Raw genomic sequence first — 18,247 nt, forward strand, 5'->3', positions numbered from 1 at the left:
AAAAAAAAAAAAAGAATTCATAAGGCAGTTAAAAGAAGAGCTGTTCCTCAAATCCCTTCAGTCTACAATAACTGGCTATAATTAAGAGTTAGCCTGATGTATACACTATCATAGTATCATGGTGACTGACATCTGCTGCTTACTTAAGACTATTATTTCCATAATTGGTTAAGTATAGCCAGTGCTGTCAACTCTCAGTTACCTGCAACAGTGAATAAATGCACTGAACTGAATGGTAATTTTAATACTCACATTTGATTTTTCAACAATTCTATTTGAATATGAGAGTCTTCTTACGGTCTTGAAATACAACCCAAACCAAAAGCATTGTCTTTCATGCTACAAACTTTTTTTATTTTTTTTTGAGATGGAATCTCACTCTGTCGCCCAGGCTGGAGTGCAGTGGTGTGATCTCAGCTCACTGCAACCTCTGCCTACTGAGTTCAAGCAATTCTCTTGCCTCAGCCTCCCGTAGCTGGGACTACAGGCGCATGCCACCACACCCGGCTAATTTTTTGTGTTTTTAGTAGAGATGAGGTTTCCCAGTGTTAGCCAGGATAATCTCGATCTAGGCCTCCCAAAATGCTGGGATTACAGGCATGAGCCACCATGCCCGGCCCTTCATGCCACAAACATTTATTACTATCATTTATTACCATGACTATGTATGTCTGGTTCCCCCTGCCCACCCAGATTTGCTTTCCACTACTCTCCAACACCTCGCCAAACTCTTCCATGTCCAAAATACACACCACAGTCACATGCATAACTCTGTTTAAGGGTGCTTCTTCCCTTCACCTTCTGAAGCAGTGTCTTATAGATTTAAAAACACAGAGACATAAATTCAAATCTCAGGTCAGCCATCATGTAGCTCTGCAATCTCAAACAATTTCCTTAACATCTCAGAACCTGAGCTTCCTCAACTATATAGCAGGGATATTAATACAAAGCTGTAAAGAGTTGTTATGAGGGCTAAATAGTGAACACAACACACACACACACACACACACACACACACACACACACACACACACACAAATTATGGGCATATATATGCAGCTACTGTCATCAGCAGTAACAACATTATATCCATGCAAATGATATCCACCCTCTGACGCACATGATATGCTATCCATCTGGGCAGGAACAGTGCCTTTTTCATCACTGTAGAGCCAAAGCCCAACATCGTCCAGCTTAGAGCAGGCTGTCAAATGTTTATGGACCCAAAATGAATGTTAAGGCCCAGCTCATTCCCTGCCTCCCGCAGGAAGCCTCCCTGACCACACTGGCCCGCAGTGCTTCATCCTCTGAGCTACTACAGCACTCTGCAGTACTTCAGAACAGTACAACAGCTGCCGCCCATTTCTTCAGGCTTGGTCTAAAAAAAGAAGACAGACTCACCAGGACAATGAAGTTAACTATGGCTATATTCAGGGAATGTAAGAATATTTTTTAAATACCTACTTGACTTCATACATACACTGCTCTACCCTTGCAGATCCTTTCTTTCAGTGTTCCCACTCAGGAAATCCTTAGTAATAAAGTTGGCAGATGAAAATGGATCATCCTCCAAATTCTAATAAGTGCATTTTATCGGTTTAAATTCCTTTCCAGCGTAAAAAACTAGGTAAGTTTCCGTTATTCGTTTCGCTCAATGCAGTTAATTTATCTGAAAAAAACACAGTAAGTCCCAACTTCACGGATAGGTTCTTAGAAGCTGAACTTTAAGAACGACCTGCATAATGAAAATAATTTTACCTTAAGCTAATTGACAGAAACAAGAGTAAAGATCCTACGTATACACTACATACTGTGTGTCATTTTGCTTAAAGTTGCAGTTTCCAAGAACCTATCAACAATACTGAGGACTTACTGTGTAGAAAAGTCTGAGGGGTTGTGGTTTTGCAATTCGTATCTAAAACATTATATGGTCTTGAAATCTGCCATGCACATCACTGAAGCCACAAACATTCAACAATAATGTAGCCTTGAGCTTCTCAGCCCCTATTACCACCTACAGATGATCCCAACAAGGACTTTTCTCCAACTACACCCTCTCCGGATTCAATGCACCTCCAGGAGTGGGGCAGACCTCCTGTAATGGAATACCTAAATGCACTACCTAGGAAGGAAACAAAGCAGATGTGGTCACCTAGCATGCTAAAATATGCTCACATAAATAGAAACATTGCTTTACCAGAAGAATCACATAAAGTGAGTCATTAATGCTGAGTCACTAATAAATTATCTCTAACTCAGGTCACGAATACATGATTATGTAACTTTTCAAACTTGACTACAACCACATGCAGAATAAAGCACAGAAACAATCATATCTGAGCACTTGCATAAGTCAAAGTATCAAGGCAGCACCCTGCTTTAACCATCTGCCATGGAAATTAATAAAAGGTGTAGCATGCTCAGATGGATAAAACCCCCATTACAAACCATAAACATTTCACAGTATAGTCAAAAGGCGCAAGGAACATCACTGCCTGTCCAACAAGGGCAATTTTGTTCCAGGGCAGGAAAAAATGCATAGGTCCTTGTCCTTGTCAGCCAGGTTCCAACAGCATCTGATGAGGTGAGTATAGTCACATGCTTAGGTTGGGGCTGGGGAACAAAGTGTCCTTCATATCTCTCAAAAATGTGGCTTCATCTTGCATCACTGAGAAAAGTACTATCTAAATCATAAGTATTTCTCAGGGCCCTGCTCAAAGGTCATCTTTACCACACAATCTCTAGGAAGCCTCATTCTTCATTCTTCGAACAATTCAAAGTTTGCATTTCTCTTCCTAACGGAAATGCAAATAGAGGAAGGAGAATTACACACTTCGCCTTCATGCTAGACTGTAGATTCCATGAGGTGTAAGCTGGGATTTCTCTTGCCCCCCTAGAGCACACAGCACACAACAGAGATGCAGTAAATGCCTGTTAATGCATGTGTTTTCAAATCTAAACTGAGAAACAAAACTCAACAAACACTGTTTCTGGCCTCATGAGTCAGAACAGTAATTGAATTTTCAGGTACTAAGTGGTATTGTGAGGACTGGAAAGGAAGAATGAATATACCTAAGTACAAAGGGTATAAAGTACTTTAATATTTCATCACTTACATACATGGCACTTCTACCATTTTCACAGTCCGTCCAAAAACATAATATCTCAGATTCTACAACTCGCATAGGACAGAATTATTATTTTCAATTTACTACTGACTTGAGTAAACTAATGACTTGGACAGGTAAAGCTAGAACTTCTTGGAATTAAGATATGGAAAAACAGAAACAGAAAGGAGAAAAGAACAGGCCATCACTAAAGGAAAGAAAACAGCCCTCCATTATATTCACCATTATAATACCCTAGCTGGTCATCACAAATCCACTACAAGTCACTTTCTGTGTAAAATTGATAAGAGATAAAAGAGCTGCAGTGAGTTTTTGCTGGCTTTAATCCAAAATGAGTCAACTTTTCTAACTAGAACTGTTGTACAGACTGTTAAGTAAGTGAAATACTGTATAAATGTTTTAAAATCAGATGGTTTTCTAATCTCTCCGAATGTTAAGAAAGCTGGTCATCAAAATGCACAGTAAGGTGGACATAAAACCTGGCTTGCCAGTCCCCAGTGGCTCTGGGCCTTCTTCAAAAGAGGGTGGTGAATCAGACAAAGGAGAGTCTTTTCAACTGTAAGGGAGACCATCCTTACAGTCTAGAAATTCCCATTCTTTCTGGAATTAAGAGGTGTCATACAGCGTTTTTAGGGGGAAAAAAAAAAAGTAACTTAGCAATAAATTGTTTACAGTATTTTAAAAACACTTAAAAAACTCAATATACATTGTTAAGCAGAGTCCTCCACAATGGGAAAATGGTAGAGTTTAAGTCAAGAGATTCATGAGGAGATTTGTGCTAGGCATGGCGGTAAAGGAAGACAAAAGAGAGCACATTTCAGATATTATCTGGATGTCAGATACAGTGGGAGATCTTGCTAATAACAAGATTTGGGGACAGGGAAAGCGCAGGGAGACTCCTGAGTTGTGAGCTTGACTAACTGCCTCGACTTCGGCCATCTACTATAATGGGGAAACAGTGCATGGAACTAATCTGGAGGTTCAAGGGGCAGGGGGTAACTGAGTTCTGTCTGGGTGACCTATAGTCTGCAAGCCCTGATTGGTGTCCACTTTTGTATCTCATATATCAAGTTGGAGAATGAAGTCTGGAACTAGAAGGAGATGGCAGATAGACATAGATATTTGGAGTCATCAGCATGTAGGTAGATTTAAAGCCAACACAGAGAGGAAATATGGAAAAATATACATGCCTGGTGCCTTCTAACATTTAAAGATGAGGCACAAAAAAGAAAAGAAAAAGAAAAAGGAAAAAGGCAGAGCCAGCAAAGAAGAATGGAAAGCAGGGGGCAGAACAGTAACAGGAAAACCAGGAGAGCCTGGTATCCTGGAAAGTGAGAGAAGGCAACATCTCAATTCTACTGATGCTACTAAGACATCAAGTGCAGTTTAAAAACAAAAACGAAATGGCAAAACCTATGAGTTTAGCAACATGTCATTGAGAAGATCATTTCAGCAGAACAAGGAAAGAAAGCACACTGAAGTGGCCTAAAGAGTTAAAGGGATTTTTTTTAAATAAATAATTGATATTCTAAACAATAGGAGGTAAGAAAGTTAAGGCTGACAGGGTACACTGATCTTCCAGGAAGTCTTACCAAACAAGGCAAGCAGATAACTACAATAAAGCATTATCAGTGCAACCACAGAAGTCTGTTCAGTGTACAGAAGGGACGAGGGGCAGGGTCAGATAAAGCATCTCAGAGAAGGTGTAACTAATCCAAGAATTCAGGTGAGACCATTGCTATCGTGGATATGTCCTTATAATGAAACGAAGTCCTGCAAATACACATGACTGCCTGCTTATTAAGTCAAAAAAAATCCTGTTGGCCGGGCACGGTGGCTCATGTCTGTAATCCCAGCACTCTGGCAGACTGAGGTGGGCGGACTACCTGAGATCAGGAGTTCGAGACCAGTCTGGCCAACGTGGCAAAACCCCATCTCTACTAAAAATACAAAAATTAGCTGGGTGTGGTGGTGGGCACCTGTAGTCACAGCTACTCTGCAGGGCTGAGGCAGGAGAAAGGGTTGACCCCGGGAGGCAGAGGTTGCAGTGAGCCGAACTTGCACCACTGCACTCCAGACCGGGTGACAGAGTGAGACCCCATCGCAAAAAAAAAAAAAAAAAAAAAAAAAATCCTGTTAAATGACAATCAGTACTAACCCTGACTAATTTGCATCACATCTACAATATCTACAAGAAATTGTTTTATAGAATAAAAACATTCTCAAGTAATTACTTCTGAAATAATCATTATAGAACATAGTCATTTGGCCTGACATACCTGCCTACCTGTTGGGGACTCTTTTAAAAGAAAAAACTCATCTTTCTTCAATTACCTTCACTGTAAAAGGACAAATAATTCTAAGAAAGCATCACTTCTCAGCCAGCCATGAAGATACCCCCTTGGAGTTTCAGTAGGTAAGCACACATCTATCCCTCTTCTATAACACTGCTATCAAAGGTTTCAAAAGAGATAATGGCAAAAGGATTATTCTGTTCTGTCCCCAAATGCCATAGAAAGTTGCTTTGGGAAAAGCTGGTTTGGTTGATCACCTTTTGTGATAGTGGTCCTTTATGAAAGGTGCTTTCAGGATTGAGGCGGGGAACATATTTTGACCATCTGATTAGAACCATTAACATATTTACCAAATATGAAACTATTCATTACAGGTTAAGAATTCCACTACTATATGTTTCACTCCAGCAACAGAATACATGATGTGAGAAAGGCAAACTGGTCTTGAAGACCAGACACAAACACTTATCACAGTATTTAATTTCAGATTCAATTTATCTAACTGAATAAATTTATAATTCCAAAACTGTTAGGAAGATTTGTTAAATACATAATATAAAACAGATTTTATATACTAGCTGAGGGTGAAATAAATTATCTTTCATTCAGATTTTTTTCCTTTTTAACTCAGTTGTGAAATTAGCAGACCACTACTACACCTGACACCTTCAGTTTAGTTATGTTCCATGGACAGAAATAAAATATTGCAACAGTTCTTCCAGCAGTGTTCTTAAGGCATGGCCAGTGGGGATGCAACGTTTTTTTTTGCTTCTTGTGGTAGAAGGGGGTGAAGATAAGATAATTAAGTAATGGACAGATATGAATTAAATGTCAGCCTTCCTGGAAATGAAAAACAAATTAATAAAACCCAAGGTTTATTTTGATGATTCCCTTAAATGAGGACACGAGTTCACAATCTCTGATTCAAAATCCTCACAGACAAGTATTTTGAATTCAAAATTTTTTAAACCTTAGAAAAGTCCTACAAGGGGAGTTCCCAACAATCTAATGCCACCCACAGGTCTGGGCAGCCCCCATAATAAAACACAGTATTTCTGCAGCTAAAGTGATGGGATAATAACAATCAGCAGCTTCACACCAGTCCAGGTCAGTTTTTGCCAAAAAATCAATTATACAAAAAACTTGCTATTTTCAGAGCCCTTAGATTTAAAAATTGTGAGCTGGGCAGATCACTTAAACCCAAGAGTTTGAGACCAGCCTGGGCAACATGGCAAAACTCTGTCTCTACAAAAAAAAAAAAAAAAAAAAAAAATCTTTTTTGATTAGCTGAACATTGTGGCATGTGCCTATAGTCCCACCTACTTGGGAGGCTGAGGTGGGGGGATCACTCAAACCCAGGAAGCAAAGGCTTCAGTGAGCAGGGATCGTGCCACTGCACTCCAGTCTGGGGAAAAGAGTGAAGCTCTGTCTCAAAAATTNTACAGATCCTTTCTTTCAGTGTTCCCACTCAGGAAATCCTTAGTAATAAAGTTGGCAGATGAAAATGGATCATCCTCCAAATTCTAATAAGTGCATTTTATCGGTTTAAATTCCTTTCCAGCGTAAAAAACTAGGTAAGTTTCCGTTATTCGTTTCGCTCAATGCAGTTAATTTATCTGAAAAAAACACAGTAAGTCCCAACTTCACGGATAGGTTCTTAGAAGCTGAACTTTAAGAACGACCTGCATAATGAAAATAATTTTACCTTAAGCTAATTGACAGAAACAAGAGTAAAGATCCTACGTATACACTACATACTGTGTGTCATTTTGCTTAAAGTTGCAGTTTCCAAGAACCTATCAACAATACTGAGGACTTACTGTGTAGAAAAGTCTGAGGGGTTGTGGTTTTGCAATTCGTATCTAAAACATTATATGGTCTTGAAATCTGCCATGCACATCACTGAAGCCACAAACATTCAACAATAATGTAGCCTTGAGCTTCTCAGCCCCTATTACCACCTACAGATGATCCCAACAAGGACTTTTCTCCAACTACACCCTCTCCGGATTCAATGCACCTCCAGGAGTGGGGCAGACCTCCTGTAATGGAATACCTAAATGCACTACCTAGGAAGGAAACAAAGCAGATGTGGTCACCTAGCATGCTAAAATATGCTCACATAAATAGAAACATTGCTTTACCAGAAGAATCACATAAAGTGAGTCATTAATGCTGAGTCACTAATAAATTATCTCTAACTCAGGTCACGAATACATGATTATGTAACTTTTCAAACTTGACTACAACCACATGCAGAATAAAGCACAGAAACAATCATATCTGAGCACTTGCATAAGTCAAAGTATCAAGGCAGCACCCTGCTTTAACCATCTGCCATGGAAATTAATAAAAGGTGTAGCATGCTCAGATGGATAAAACCCCCATTACAAACCATAAACATTTCACAGTATAGTCAAAAGGCGCAAGGAACATCACTGCCTGTCCAACAAGGGCAATTTTGTTCCAGGGCAGGAAAAAATGCATAGGTCCTTGTCCTTGTCAGCCAGGTTCCAACAGCATCTGATGAGGTGAGTATAGTCACATGCTTAGGTTGGGGCTGGGGAACAAAGTGTCCTTCATATCTCTCAAAAATGTGGCTTCATCTTGCATCACTGAGAAAAGTACTATCTAAATCATAAGTATTTCTCAGGGCCCTGCTCAAAGGTCATCTTTACCACACAATCTCTAGGAAGCCTCATTCTTCATTCTTCGAACAATTCAAAGTTTGCATTTCTCTTCCTAACGGAAATGCAAATAGAGGAAGGAGAATTACACACTTCGCCTTCATGCTAGACTGTAGATTCCATGAGGTGTAAGCTGGGATTTCTCTTGCCCCCCTAGAGCACACAGCACACAACAGAGATGCAGTAAATGCCTGTTAATGCATGTGTTTTCAAATCTAAACTGAGAAACAAAACTCAACAAACACTGTTTCTGGCCTCATGAGTCAGAACAGTAATTGAATTTTCAGGTACTAAGTGGTATTGTGAGGACTGGAAAGGAAGAATGAATATACCTAAGTACAAAGGGTATAAAGTACTTTAATATTTCATCACTTACATACATGGCACTTCTACCATTTTCACAGTCCGTCCAAAAACATAATATCTCAGATTCTACAACTCGCATAGGACAGAATTATTATTTTCAATTTACTACTGACTTGAGTAAACTAATGACTTGGACAGGTAAAGCTAGAACTTCTTGGAATTAAGATATGGAAAAACAGAAACAGAAAGGAGAAAAGAACAGGCCATCACTAAAGGAAAGAAAACAGCCCTCCATTATATTCACCATTATAATACCCTAGCTGGTCATCACAAATCCACTACAAGTCACTTTCTGTGTAAAATTGATAAGAGATAAAAGAGCTGCAGTGAGTTTTTGCTGGCTTTAATCCAAAATGAGTCAACTTTTCTAACTAGAACTGTTGTACAGACTGTTAAGTAAGTGAAATACTGTATAAATGTTTTAAAATCAGATGGTTTTCTAATCTCTCCGAATGTTAAGAAAGCTGGTCATCAAAATGCACAGTAAGGTGGACATAAAACCTGGCTTGCCAGTCCCCAGTGGCTCTGGGCCTTCTTCAAAAGAGGGTGGTGAATCAGACAAAGGAGAGTCTTTTCAACTGTAAGGGAGACCATCCTTACAGTCTAGAAATTCCCATTCTTTCTGGAATTAAGAGGTGTCATACAGCGTTTTTAGGGGGAAAAAAAAAAAGTAACTTAGCAATAAATTGTTTACAGTATTTTAAAAACACTTAAAAAACTCAATATACATTGTTAAGCAGAGTCCTCCACAATGGGAAAATGGTAGAGTTTAAGTCAAGAGATTCATGAGGAGATTTGTGCTAGGCATGGCGGTAAAGGAAGACAAAAGAGAGCACATTTCAGATATTATCTGGATGTCAGATACAGTGGGAGATCTTGCTAATAACAAGATTTGGGGACAGGGAAAGCGCAGGGAGACTCCTGAGTTGTGAGCTTGACTAACTGCCTCGACTTCGGCCATCTACTATAATGGGGAAACAGTGCATGGAACTAATCTGGAGGTTCAAGGGGCAGGGGGTAACTGAGTTCTGTCTGGGTGACCTATAGTCTGCAAGCCCTGATTGGTGTCCACTTTTGTATCTCATATATCAAGTTGGAGAATGAAGTCTGGAACTAGAAGGAGATGGCAGATAGACATAGATATTTGGAGTCATCAGCATGTAGGTAGATTTAAAGCCAACACAGAGAGGAAATATGGAAAAATATACATGCCTGGTGCCTTCTAACATTTAAAGATGAGGCACAAAAAAGAAAAGAAAAAGAAAAAGGAAAAAGGCAGAGCCAGCAAAGAAGAATGGAAAGCAGGGGGCAGAACAGTAACAGGAAAACCAGGAGAGCCTGGTATCCTGGAAAGTGAGAGAAGGCAACATCTCAATTCTACTGATGCTACTAAGACATCAAGTGCAGTTTAAAAACAAAAACGAAATGGCAAAACCTATGAGTTTAGCAACATGTCATTGAGAAGATCATTTCAGCAGAACAAGGAAAGAAAGCACACTGAAGTGGCCTAAAGAGTTAAAGGGATTTTTTTTAAATAAATAATTGATATTCTAAACAATAGGAGGTAAGAAAGTTAAGGCTGACAGGGTACACTGATCTTCCAGGAAGTCTTACCAAACAAGGCAAGCAGATAACTACAATAAAGCATTATCAGTGCAACCACAGAAGTCTGTTCAGTGTACAGAAGGGACGAGGGGCAGGGTCAGATAAAGCATCTCAGAGAAGGTGTAACTAATCCAAGAATTCAGGTGAGACCATTGCTATCGTGGATATGTCCTTATAATGAAACGAAGTCCTGCAAATACACATGACTGCCTGCTTATTAAGTCAAAAAAAATCCTGTTGGCCGGGCACGGTGGCTCATGTCTGTAATCCCAGCACTCTGGCAGACTGAGGTGGGCGGACTACCTGAGATCAGGAGTTCGAGACCAGTCTGGCCAACGTGGCAAAACCCCATCTCTACTAAAAATACAAAAATTAGCTGGGTGTGGTGGTGGGCACCTGTAGTCACAGCTACTCTGCAGGGCTGAGGCAGGAGAAAGGGTTGACCCCGGGAGGCAGAGGTTGCAGTGAGCCGAACTTGCACCACTGCACTCCAGACCGGGTGACAGAGTGAGACCCCATCGCAAAAAAAAAAAAAAAAAAAAAAAAAATCCTGTTAAATGACAATCAGTACTAACCCTGACTAATTTGCATCACATCTACAATATCTACAAGAAATTGTTTTATAGAATAAAAACATTCTCAAGTAATTACTTCTGAAATAATCATTATAGAACATAGTCATTTGGCCTGACATACCTGCCTACCTGTTGGGGACTCTTTTAAAAGAAAAAACTCATCTTTCTTCAATTACCTTCACTGTAAAAGGACAAATAATTCTAAGAAAGCATCACTTCTCAGCCAGCCATGAAGATACCCCCTTGGAGTTTCAGTAGGTAAGCACACATCTATCCCTCTTCTATAACACTGCTATCAAAGGTTTCAAAAGAGATAATGGCAAAAGGATTATTCTGTTCTGTCCCCAAATGCCATAGAAAGTTGCTTTGGGAAAAGCTGGTTTGGTTGATCACCTTTTGTGATAGTGGTCCTTTATGAAAGGTGCTTTCAGGATTGAGGCGGGGAACATATTTTGACCATCTGATTAGAACCATTAACATATTTACCAAATATGAAACTATTCATTACAGGTTAAGAATTCCACTACTATATGTTTCACTCCAGCAACAGAATACATGATGTGAGAAAGGCAAACTGGTCTTGAAGACCAGACACAAACACTTATCACAGTATTTAATTTCAGATTCAATTTATCTAACTGAATAAATTTATAATTCCAAAACTGTTAGGAAGATTTGTTAAATACATAATATAAAACAGATTTTATATACTAGCTGAGGGTGAAATAAATTATCTTTCATTCAGATTTTTTTCCTTTTTAACTCAGTTGTGAAATTAGCAGACCACTACTACACCTGACACCTTCAGTTTAGTTATGTTCCATGGACAGAAATAAAATATTGCAACAGTTCTTCCAGCAGTGTTCTTAAGGCATGGCCAGTGGGGATGCAACGTTTTTTTTTGCTTCTTGTGGTAGAAGGGGGTGAAGATAAGATAATTAAGTAATGGACAGATATGAATTAAATGTCAGCCTTCCTGGAAATGAAAAACAAATTAATAAAACCCAAGGTTTATTTTGATGATTCCCTTAAATGAGGACACGAGTTCACAATCTCTGATTCAAAATCCTCACAGACAAGTATTTTGAATTCAAAATTTTTTAAACCTTAGAAAAGTCCTACAAGGGGAGTTCCCAACAATCTAATGCCACCCACAGGTCTGGGCAGCCCCCATAATAAAACACAGTATTTCTGCAGCTAAAGTGATGGGATAATAACAATCAGCAGCTTCACACCAGTCCAGGTCAGTTTTTGCCAAAAAATCAATTATACAAAAAACTTGCTATTTTCAGAGCCCTTAGATTTAAAAATTGTGAGCTGGGCAGATCACTTAAACCCAAGAGTTTGAGACCAGCCTGGGCAACATGGCAAAACTCTGTCTCTACAAAAAAAAAAAAAAAAAAAAAAAATCTTTTTTGATTAGCTGAACATTGTGGCATGTGCCTATAGTCCCACCTACTTGGGAGGCTGAGGTGGGGGGATCACTCAAACCCAGGAAGCAAAGGCTTCAGTGAGCAGGGATCGTGCCACTGCACTCCAGTCTGGGGAAAAGAGTGAAGCTCTGTCTCAAAAATTTAAAAAAAAAAAAAAAAAAGATTTAACAATTGAGGATAAGGGATTGAGGACTTGTATTTAACACAAGTTTTAAGAAAATAAGTTTTAACAAAATGTTAAACCCCTAAATTCCAGTTCTCCTCCATACAAGCTATAGGAATTTAGGCACTGTTATTTAACATCTTTAAAGCCTGAGTATTCTTCCCTATAAAACGGAAATAATGATATCTTCCCATGAGTCTGCTGTGAACCACATGAGGTAATTAAGTTGGAAGATGCCTGAAACCACGTTGGGCACTGGGCAGTAGGATGACCATCTCAGTTTGCCTGAGATTTTCCAAGTATCAACACGAATGGTCCCACATCCTGGAAAACCAGCAGAGTTGGTCACTCTTCTTGGCAGGCATTCAATAAACAGCACATATTCTTTTTTTGTGGGGTTGGTGGGGACACGAGGGAGAGTAGAGACAGGGTCTCACTATGTTAACCAGGCTAGTCTTGTACTCCTAACCTCAAGCAATCTTCCCACCCCAGCTTCCCAAAGTGCTGGGATTACAAGCATGAGCTACCACCCCCAGCTAAATGGAACAGATTCTAATATGAAGAACAGAAATTTACTAAAAGTAAAAATGCAACATGAAAAAAAATCACACAAAATAGTTTCAACAGTGAGATAGTCAGACCACTGTCTGTGAATTATAATCCTCTCTTGTGTGGTAGGCAGAATTCTAAAACCACACCCTGGTGTGCATGCCCAGTGTAATCTCCCCAGGAGTGGAAGTGAGCACGGCCTGCTCAGGGGAGCCACTTTTTAGACATGGAAAGTCAGAAAGATTTGAAGCTACAGCAGATACTCTCCTTCTGGCCTTGAAAAAGCAAACTGCATGCTATGGAGAGGGCTACATGGCTGGGACTAGTGAGGGCCTCTAAGACCTGAGGGCCTCAGTCCTACAACCACAAGGACCTGATTTCTGCCAACAGCCTGAATGAGCTTCGAAGAAGGCCTGGAGCCTCAGAGGATCTAGTAGTTCTGGCTGGCACCACGTTTCCCAGCCTGGGAAACCTAAGCAGACGCCCCAGACAGACCATATCAGGGCTTCAGAACTACAGAAGTATGAAAATAGAAATGGGTAATGTTTTAAGCCACCAAGTCTGGGGTAATTTATTACATATGAATAAAAAAAAATTTTTAAGAGTATCCACTTCAAAGGTGCAGATATGTGCATGGGGGGGGGCGGGTAATGTGTACATGCCTGTATGTATATGCCCAATATGTTAAGTATTTGTAAAATATAATTTCTTGCATAAAATCACTGTTTTTTAATATAAAAAAGTTCAAATTCAAAAGAAGCTTCTTAATAAATTAAACTCGGTGGAAAAATGAATCTCAAAATACTCTTGGACTTATAACTAAAACTTTCATACATTGATGATGAGGTGTGAACAGTACAATCACTTTGGAAAACTGGCAATTTCTACTAAGCCTAAACATATGCAACACTATGATTTAGAAATTCCACCTTCTGAATGCACAGGTCCATACAAAGACATGCACCCAAATGTTCATAGCAGCATTAGTCGTAACAGCCAAAAACTGGAAGCAATCCAAATACCCAGGAACAGGAGAACAAAAAAATCAGGTATCTTCCTTCAGTGGAAAATTAACATCAATTAAAAGGAACAAACTAATAATATATGTTAATAGGGATGAATCTCACAGATACCATGTTGAGTGAAAGAAGCCAGACACAGAGAGTATGTAATGAAGGATTCCATTTCCATGAAGCAGTGACAGAAGTCAGAGTATGAGTTACTTCTCAGTAGGGGTAACCTAGGATCCAAATGTTTGCATCCCCACAAAATTAAATGTTGAAACCTAATCCCCATTGTGGTGGTATCAAGAGATGGGGCCTTTGGGAGGTGATCAGGTCATGAGGGCTCTGCCCTCATAAACGGAATTCCTGCCCTTATAAAATAGGCCCAGGAAAGCTCCCTTGCCCCTTCCACCATGTGAAGACACAGGAACAAGGTGCCATTTATGGAACAGAGAGCCCTCACCAGACAATGAACCTGCTGACGTTTTGATCTTGGACTTCTCAGTCTTCAGAACTGTGAGATAAAATTTCTGTTGTTTATAGATCACCCAATCTAAGGTATTTTGTTTTAGCAGCAGGAATGGACTAAGACAGGATGTAAATCTGGGAAGGAGCACCAAGTACCTGTAACTGGTGGTGGAAATGCTCTGTATTTTGATCTTGTCAGAGTTTACGTGGATGACTGCATATAAAAATAATCATTGAGAGTTAAACTTAGCACACTTTACTGAAGGTTTATATTGCTATAATCTGAATGTTTCTGTGTCCCCAAAATTTGTATGGTGAATCTCCCTAGGAGATGGTAATAAAAGGTAGGGTCTTTATAGGAGGTGATTCAGTCATGAGAATGGAGCCCTCATGAATGGGATTAGTGGCCTCATAAAAGAGGCCTCAGTGAGATGCTCATCCTCTTTCCATCAAGAAGAAATCAAAAACCCTACCATACTGGTTCCCTGATCTTGGGACTTTCAGCCTCCCAAACTGAGAGAAATAAATTTCTACTGTATATATGCCACCCTGTCTATATTTTGTTATAGTAGCACAAATGGACTAAGACCTATACTTCAGAAATATTCCTGCTCCTTTACAATAGCTATTCAATAACCATTTACTGACATTTAAGATGCCTGAAATAATCATGGATTCCTCATTTTAAAAATATCCAAATAAGTAATGAAGAGCAAAACATGAATATTGTGAAGGTGCTATACAAGCGTAACTTTGCAAGAAATTATCAATCACGCTCTTTTTAAAACACAATGCCTAACACTTAAGTATTGCTCAATAAATGCTGGTTGCATGAATTTCATAAATAATCTCACTGCTTACAATTTAGAAGCCCAGGAGGAATCTATATGTACACATACACAGCATAATAAACTCAATATTACATAGCCTATACATGTGAAAAACTACAGTTTTTGTCCATTAACTACTTCTTTCACCTCCAAGTACAAAAAATACAAGCCAAGTGTTAAGCCATCACCAAAGAAACATAAATGTTAAATTGTGCAAGGTTTTCATTCTTCACACTGTCAGTCTTACATCAGGGGTGGGGGTAACTCTTTGCCATGCAGACTTGGAACACGAGAAGTTGGTTAGGATCATCTCATTTAAGCCCCCACCCTGGTGAGAAAGCGCTCTAGCATCCCTACTGCTGGGCGTCTGCCCACTGCCTGGACCGTCTGAGAGAGGCAGTGGCAACTCTCATGCAGGGAGAGGAGAGCAGGTGTGCCAGGGACAACTGGCCCACTTGAGGTGGAGAGGGCTACTGTGAACTGTGTCCATCTCAGCATCTTTTCTGCCAGAGCATAAGAGACAGGACTCACAGCATGGGAAGTCTCACTTAGCAGCAAGTCTATGAAGCTGAAATGAAGGAAGTTTTAAGTCCACAAGGGGCTCAAAAACACCACTGCAAGTGACCAAAACATGAAACAAAACCACGGCTCACCTCGCTATTGTGGCCCCGGAGGTTAAAATTTATCCTCTGTGGAGTACTCCTGTCCCTGCGACAGTGGCTAGAGGTAAAAGTCACCCCAACCACTCCTCGTCCGTTGCCTGTAGCCAGCCAGCCCTCCTCGTAGTAGCGCCTCCTGCACACAGGCTTCTCCTTCTCACTCTTGGGGACACGCCCCTTCCAGGACAAACACAGGATGTTGGAGTCGCTGCAAAGCACAGGCCCATGTTCCACCGCTGCATACATACTTTCTTCAATGAACTGTTTTACTTAAAAAGTAATGCTAATGCTGTGAAATTTAAACCAATTTCTTTCATTGGTATAAATATTTCATTTTTGTGGTTGGCTTGCGTTGCTTTTTTTCCCCCTTTAATTAAGACTGACCTGAATCTAATTAGAAGGTCAGTATTTATAAAGATCCACCAAATGCATAGTGAAAAAATTCCTCTATAAAAGATGATGGCAGTCTTCTAAGAAAAGGTAATGCTTAAAAAAACATGGGGTCCATTTTTATTTTCAAGTTCTCAGAGGAAGAACATGCTGATCCTTTGGAGAAAGAACATCATCATTTAAGTGGTGATCAAGAAACTGTCTCCTTCTTTTTACTCCACTTGGTTATTCTCATTCAGCCTGAGATTCCAGTTTAGTGTAATATGATTCCAGAGACAAAGAGTTGCAAATACATAGATTTCAAGTAACTTAAGGCTTTAAGAATCCCTCTAGCTCAAATTTTTCTCTTCAAAGTTCGGATGCAGGGACAGAATACACAGGATCATCCTCCTTCTGAAGCCACCCTCTAGCATGTTTTCTGAACTAGACAAATTTCTGCTGCTAAAGCTGAAAAAGATTGCATAAAGGGAAAAAAAGGCACACAAACCGTGCAAAACAGACCAGAGTTTGTGCAGACAACAGTCCAAATTTTAGGAAGAAAAACAGATTCCCTCCCCGTTGTTTCAGAACCAGAAACTTTCTACCTCAAAGCTTGGCCCTGTGTCCCCAGGGAACGCAGGGTTCCATCGGACTGCTCCTCCACCAGCCAGCGCACCCCTCAGTGCCATAGAGGCTGAAAGAAGGCCCCTTCACTCAAGAAGCAGAATGTTCCAGCACTCTTACAGTGGTACCAGTGTTTGCCTTGGATAAGTCTTAGATTCTCTTGCTGACAAAACAGAGCCACACTGAAAGATTTTCTTTTGCTAGTCTCCCTTCTTGCTCCCCTAGTTAGCACCCCACTTTTCTGTTTCTAAAGGTCTTTTTCCATTTTGATGAAAAAAACTAATCTTAGAATTAAGTCCATCAGGTCATCTTCTCATATGCAAGTCTTCTTGGACTTGACAGGGAAGATAATCCCTTAAAACAAAAGCAGAAGCCAGAGTCAGATTCCCCCAACTGTTTCCCTAAAGAGTGATGGTGTTTTGCTGATGGGTGCTTTCCTGTTCACATTCAGAGACTGTCTCCAAATACCACACCACTAGTCCAAGGAAAATAAAGCTTTGCTTGGATTTTCCTTGGTATTTATTTCATAATTATTGGTTTCAATTGCTATTTTACAATATTATCCTATAGATGCAGGAAAAAAGGGAAAAATAATAAATTAAAATTTCTCAAATACAGTTAATCAGTTCATTATTCAAACTTGTCCCATCATACTCAAACTTGCTTTCCTCTAGCCATAACCACAGTAGGAGTTACTTTTCAGTCCAGAATTTTAATCCATCCAAATCACTAAACCCACTGAAAAATAAAGTGCAATAAGCACTGTGTGAGCCACTGCAGTGTTTGAAATCACGCTTCTTCCTTGGTCATCTCCTCACTTAGTTCCTTCTTTAAGCTGGAGAGGTATTTTTGTGGCTTAATCTGTGCAATTTTTTTTTCTTCTTTTTGCAGACTTTCTTACCCGTGCAGACCATATGGAAAATTGGCCATTAGTGATGTATTTTCCTCCCCAGGCTCCAGAGCCCAGTGGTGTCAAGTTGCTCCATCTGATTCTTAAATTAATTTTAATCGGTTGTAAAACTCTCAAGTGTGCACAAGAATGAGCCTGTCTTCCTGTGTGAATGTGTAAGTACAGAAAGAAGGTTTTAAATGCACATAGACACACACTCTTCAACTGGCATACGATGCGTCTGTTCTCCCAGTCATTTCAGGAACCATCAGATTATTCATGGCTGGAAGGCCTTGGAGTATTACAAATCAGTTAGCAAAGATAAAGAAACTGCACTCCAGCCTGGTCAACAGAGTGCCTGGGTAACGACAAATCTAAAAAAAAAAAAAAAAAAAAAGATATAAAAAAAACTTTAAAACACTGAAAAATAAAATTTTAAGAATAACTGCTGAAACTGAAATGAGAGACCCATCTTTACACTTACATCAAATGGAGCTACTGACTGCACTGAAGGGTAAAATCCAATAGTCAAAGGATACACCTCACCTACTTCAAGACAACACATAACATATGAGAGTTCTGACTGCCATGAATTGTTGTATTA

The 18,247-nt window shown here is 39.7% G+C and overlaps 1 protein-coding gene across 3 annotated transcripts in view; it reads right to left on the minus strand.

Annotated features, from left to right (window-relative positions):
* Positions 1 to 17,949, minus strand: part of TULP4 (TUB like protein 4) — a 214,654-nt gene extending 196,705 nt beyond the window's left edge. For all 3 annotated transcript variants that reach the window (XM_017538460.2, XM_037741884.1, XM_017538466.2), the window contains exon 1: positions 15,756 to 17,949. In XM_017538460.2, the coding sequence (XP_017393949.1) occupies positions 15,756 to 16,007 (252 nt within the window). In that variant the 5' untranslated portion in view covers positions 16,008 to 17,949. The remainder of the gene's footprint in view (positions 1 to 15,755) is intronic.
* Between the last annotated feature and the right edge of the window lie 298 nt (positions 17,950 to 18,247).

The sequence above is a fragment of the Cebus imitator genome, unplaced genomic scaffold (assembly GCF_001604975.1).
Source record: "Cebus imitator isolate Cc_AM_T3 unplaced genomic scaffold, Cebus_imitator-1.0 Scaffold6, whole genome shotgun sequence".
Classification (NCBI taxonomy): Eukaryota; Metazoa; Chordata; class Mammalia; order Primates; family Cebidae; genus Cebus; species Cebus imitator.